The sequence below is a fragment of the Dipodomys ordii genome, unplaced genomic scaffold (assembly GCF_000151885.1).
Source record: "Dipodomys ordii isolate 6190 unplaced genomic scaffold, Dord_2.0 Scaffold122, whole genome shotgun sequence".
Lineage (NCBI taxonomy): Eukaryota > Metazoa > Chordata > Mammalia > Rodentia > Heteromyidae > Dipodomys > Dipodomys ordii.
Genome location: NW_012267338.1, coordinates 496,512 through 501,653, shown reverse-complemented (window position 1 = coordinate 501,653; position 5,142 = coordinate 496,512). Strand labels below are relative to the sequence as shown.

Below are 5,142 nucleotides of genomic sequence, written 5' to 3'. Positions count from 1 at the left end.
CCTCCGCCGGTGCCTCTCCCGCGTCCTGCCCGTCCTCGGGCGCGAGCCATGGCCAGCGAGGGCCACCGCGTCCCCTCCCCGCCGCCAACAGGTGATGACGGGGGCGGCGGAGGACGAGGGGAAGCCCCCGCGGACGCGGGGGGCGCCCGGTCCCTGAAGCCCGGGCTCCCCATCAGGGGCATCCGGATGAAATTCGCCGTGTTGACGGGCTTGGTGGAAGTTGGCGAAGTCTCCAATAGGGATCTGGTCGAGACCGTCTTCAATCTGGTGAGAAGTGAATATTTCATAGGCAGACGCGCTTCTCCTGAGCGGGGCTGGGGAGGAGGAGGAGGAAGAGGAGGGAGGCTGGAGGCAGGTGCTTTCTTTTCTTCAGACTCTCCACCATGGGCTTTTTTTTTTCCCCCTACAAAATCCGACTTGACCTACATGACAGAGGGTCTCGTGTCGTTTCCGTGGAAGGGGAGCAGGGCCAGGTTTTGTGAAAGTGAACAGGTCGCTGGCGTCCGGGCACAGGGACTTAGGTGTGAGCGCGCTGGGGCCTGGCGCGGGGAGGGGGCGCTGGGGACGGTGGAATGGTTTGTTTGTTTGTTTGTTTCTTCTTCCCCCTCCCTGGTCCTGTGGGTTTCCCTCTGCATTTTTCCCTTCATAAAATTTTAAGTAAGTTCTTAAAGTTCTGTGACTTTAGTTTTTATTGGTTCATTTATTTATTTATTTTTGTCAGTCGTGGGGCTTGAACTCTGGGCCTGGGCGCTGTCCCTCAGTTCCTCAGCTCAAGGCTAGCGCTTTACCATTTCAGCCACAACGCCACTTCCTGCTTTTTCTGCTTATGTGGTGCTGAGGAATCGAACCCAGCGCCTCATGCATGCAAGGCATGCATTCTACCACTGAGCCACCTTCCCAGGCCTCTGTGACTTTATTTTTGAACTTGAGAAATAATATGAAGTTTTTGCGACTCCTTAAATTAAGTTTTAGCTTTTTAAACAAAATTTAGGCCAGTAAGGCTGACAAAGGGCTAATTTTTTTTTTTTTTGCAAATTAGTATTTGTTTTTAATTCCCATTTTTAGCAATAACTCACAAAAGATGAATTTGGGATTGCATTTAAAGTAATCTTGTAAAAACTTGAGTTAACATTTTGCAAAGAATGGATAGTTTTTCTTTGGTAGATTCCTATCTAAGCAGTAAAGCACACTTGGCCATTGGCAGTTGCTGATTTTACTACTGAGAAGTATGAAATTAAAAAAAAAAGAGACTTCCATTTTTAGAAATAGTTATCTTCAGTAGAGACTTTTAAAGTTATTTTAGTTCAGCCTCTGCTGCTTATCAACTTAATCAAAAGGGGATTTGGCCTTAAAATGCTTGGCCTCTTCTACTCAGTCTGTACCATATAGAAAAGTGAAACACTTGTAATAATTGCTTTGCCCTTTCCTCTTTTCTTCTACATTTTCAAGGTTAGACTTGTTTTATTCTAGGGCAGTTAATTATTTCCTTTACTAAATCTTTATTGCTAGTCTGGTCATTTGCAATGAGAAAGTAGCTACAGCAAATATACTTACTTTTGGAATATGAAAGCAATATGTGTTTTGTATTGGGAGTTTGTGTATAAATACCACAGAAAGACATATATAAACACTTTCAAATAATATGCAAATGTCCAAGTGTATATAAACTGGAATAGAATAGTGAACTCTGGCATCCATATTCAGCTTCAACAGTTAACCAACAGTGTGTGTATGGGGCTATCATGAGTGAGTCTCCAGAAAAATGGCAAATTGATTATTCCTTCATCTCAAAACAGAGATAATTGAAAGCTTGCTTTTGATTTTCTTTTTCTAAACCTCATGTGTCTTGAATGAGAACAGCAATCTGTGGTAGTCTTCTTAGCAGGTGCAAGACTCTGAGTTCAAGACCTAGCATCATCACTCCCTCCTTCCCCCCAAAAGAAGAAATCAGTGGTAGTGGCAGTGATATAGTTCATAATTAATTTCTTGTGTGTGGAGTCACAGCATTCTTTGGCAGGAGGATTTAGACTCTTTAGAATGTGCTGTGTGGGGGTGGATAACCAAATCTAAATCATTTGCATTTTTATCATTAAAGAAAAGCTCAATTCTGTAGTCATGGTTTGCTTATATACTACCTAGAAGTGTAGGCAGTAGGTGTGGTAGAGATTTTAAGGTCGTTGATGAAGTCCTTCAGAGTTGGTGGTTTGTAGGGTAGTAGGTGACAGGGTAGTTGAGGAAGAGTCTGTTCTGTTACAGACTCTCTTCACAGACCAGGCGGGAGAGTTTCCGAGAGGATTAGATAGCAGTTTCTTTAAAAAAAAAAAAAGCAGTCTTTCTTCTTTCTCCTCCTGAGTACTTTTTCATGATCTTTCCATAGGGCTTTGGTCACTCCCTACAAAGTCTTGGGAACTGAATTAAAGAAACTGCCGAGAGGGCTGGGAAGGTGGCTCAGTGGTAGAGCGCTTGCCTTGCATGCCTGAGGCCCTGGGTTCGATTCCTCAGCACCACATAAGCAAAAAAAAAAGCCGGAAGTGGCGCTGTGGCTCAAGTGGTAGAGCACTAGCCTTGAGCTGAAGAGCTGAGGGACAGCGCCCAGGCCCAGAGTTCAGGCCCCACGACCGGACCCCCCCCCCAAAAAAAAAAAAAAAAGAAACTGCTAAGAATCTTGTCAGCCCATTTTAGTATTAGTATTCCCACACTGAACTGTCCTAAGTAGTAGTTGCTAGCCTGTCTTAATTCTACTCAGAGAAGGAAAGTACATTAACTCTTAAATGTGATTAAAAAGGAAGGTTACTGCCCCCTTTTCAGTGCTCTGCAGTGGGCCAGGTGTTTACATATAGTATGTAATTCTTCTCTAAACAATTCTTTTTAATCCACATATACCATTTTCTAGATGTCAAAACTGAGGCACTAGGGTTAACGGGTTTTCTGAATGTGATGATGCTTAGAACTTAATTTTTCTCAGGAAGGCATCTATCTCATGAGTCAGGGTACACTTGTTTGCTCCCCTAAGCAGTATTTATAGCTTAGGACACTACAGTCATTGGGTCCGGCCAGATAGTAATGGTGAAGTCTGCGTTGGTAGACTTTATTTCTTATTTTCCCTTTCAAAACATTGTTTAGGAAAAAAAAAAAACCTCAAAAGGTTTATACAGTTGATTTTTCCAATTTATTTTATGCAGAAAATAAACTTGAACATTTTTTTTTTTTTTGGTCGGTCGCGGGGCTTGAACTCTGGGCTTGGGCGCTGTCCCTGTGCTCTTCAGCTCAAGGGGAGTGCTCTACCGCTTAAGCCACAGCACCACTTCTGGTTTTCTAGTGGTTTATTGGAGATAAGAGTCTCACGGACTTTCCTGCCCTGGCTGGCTTTGAACCGTGCTCCTCAGATCTCAGTCTCCTGAGTAGCTAGGATTACAGGTGTGAGCCACTGGGCCCTGGCTGACATATTTCTTATACCATATATTGTTTTAAGTCTTCCAAAATTGTGAAAAGTAGGGTGCAAACCAAAGAATGTGTCAGGTATATTAGTCATGGACTATTGTAACAATATATGATCTTTCTAACAATATATGACCTTTGCATCCAGTGTAAGGAACCAGGGAATTAGCAGTGTCACTTAAACCTTGTGTGGTCCTCCTCCATACTTTCTTCACTGGACTTTTCATTAGTGAATATTATCATATTTATAGTGATGGTAACTTCTTTCTGTATTCCACAAGTTATTATTAAAGTAGAACTGTGTGTTTTTCCTTCCCACTTTCCCTCCTTTTTTTTTTTTTCCCTTCCTGTTTTCTTTTCTGACATGAGAGTTTTCTATGTAGCCTAGGCTGGCCTTGAACTGCTAGACTCCTAGTGATCCTTCTGTCTTAGCTGAGTCTACAAGTGCATACCACTGTGCCAAGTAGAAATATATGTTCTAAAGTTTATTTGTTATGCTTTAAAGAAATAAACTTGAACCTCCCAGAGGTACACAGATAGAAAGTGGTAGTGCCATCTAAGTGCTTCAGAGGTGTCTTTATAAAGTGCTGTCCACCTCTGCTAATGTACCTTGACCTCACTGTTATAAATTCCTTTGGAATTTACTACCCCTGTCTTTTTTTTTTTTTTTTTGTTCCAGTCTTGGGGCTTGAACTCAGGGCCTGGGTGCTGTCTCTGGGAGACTAAACCACTTGAGCTATAGCTCCAATTCCGGCTTTTTTTTTTTTTTTTGGCGATTGCCTCATGAGCTTTCCTCCCTAGGCTCACTTGAAACTGTGATTCTTAGGTCTCAGCCTGCTGAGAGCCACAGGTGCCTGGCTTCTGCAAGTGTATGTTACAAAAGATAAATTTTGATTAAAGTACACTAGTATATTCAGGTTTGTCAAACTTTTGGTTAATTTTTACATTTTTCTTGTTGTAACTTAAAACCATTTGTGTGTGTGTGTGTGTGTGTGTGTGTTTGTGTGTGTGTGTCCGTGTCCATGTCCATCTTTTGGACCCAGAATAATTAATGGATTGGTGTGCATCAGGAATAGGCTGTTGACTTTAATTTGTTTTCACCAGGGATTTAAAGGTGTTCTGTGTGGGCTTAGAACATAGCTTTAGTGATAGAGCACTTGCTTAGAGTACACAAGTCCTGATTTTCGTTCATAGCACTGAGAGAAAACAAAAAACTTCTTTAAAGATATTCTGAGGTATTCAAGATTAGAGTTTCCCATGGGCTTGTAACCAATACATGTTTCAATAATTTCTTTTTTGTCTTTAAAAAGTCACTATAGGGTTTCCTTGTCCAAAGAGAAATGCACCTGAATTGTGAAAAAAATAACCTCTCTGTACAACACTTTAACAATAAAATTATATTAAAAGAAAGTATGACTTTTTTATTTTTTTTTTGAGATGAGGTCTAGCTATGTATTCCCAGGCGGACTTCAGAGTCAAGATTCTCCTGCCTTAGGCTTGGCCCAAGTGTAGGCTTTTTGGTTGTTAATTGGAGATAAGAGTCTCCGACTTTTCTGACTGGGCTGTGTTGAATTGTGAATAAAGATCGCAGCCCCTTGAGTAGTCAGGATTGTGGTCATGAGCCACCAGTGCCAACCAGCATATGATTTTTAAATTAACATTTTAAACCTTCATAGATTAAATAAAAAAATTTCATTACCCTTT

At 41.6% G+C, this 5,142-nt stretch overlaps 1 protein-coding gene across 2 annotated transcripts in view; it reads left to right on the top strand.

The window, feature by feature from the left end:
* Window positions 1–48: 48 nt before the first annotated feature.
* The window catches only part of Lrba (LPS-responsive vesicle trafficking, beach and anchor containing), a 443,002-nt gene continuing 437,908 nt past the window's right edge, over window positions 49–5,142 (top strand). For both annotated transcript variants that reach the window (XM_013029761.1, XM_013029760.1), the window contains exon 1: window positions 49–267. In XM_013029761.1, coding sequence (XP_012885215.1) covers window positions 49–267 — 219 coding nt within the window. The remainder of the gene's footprint in view (window positions 268–5,142) is intronic.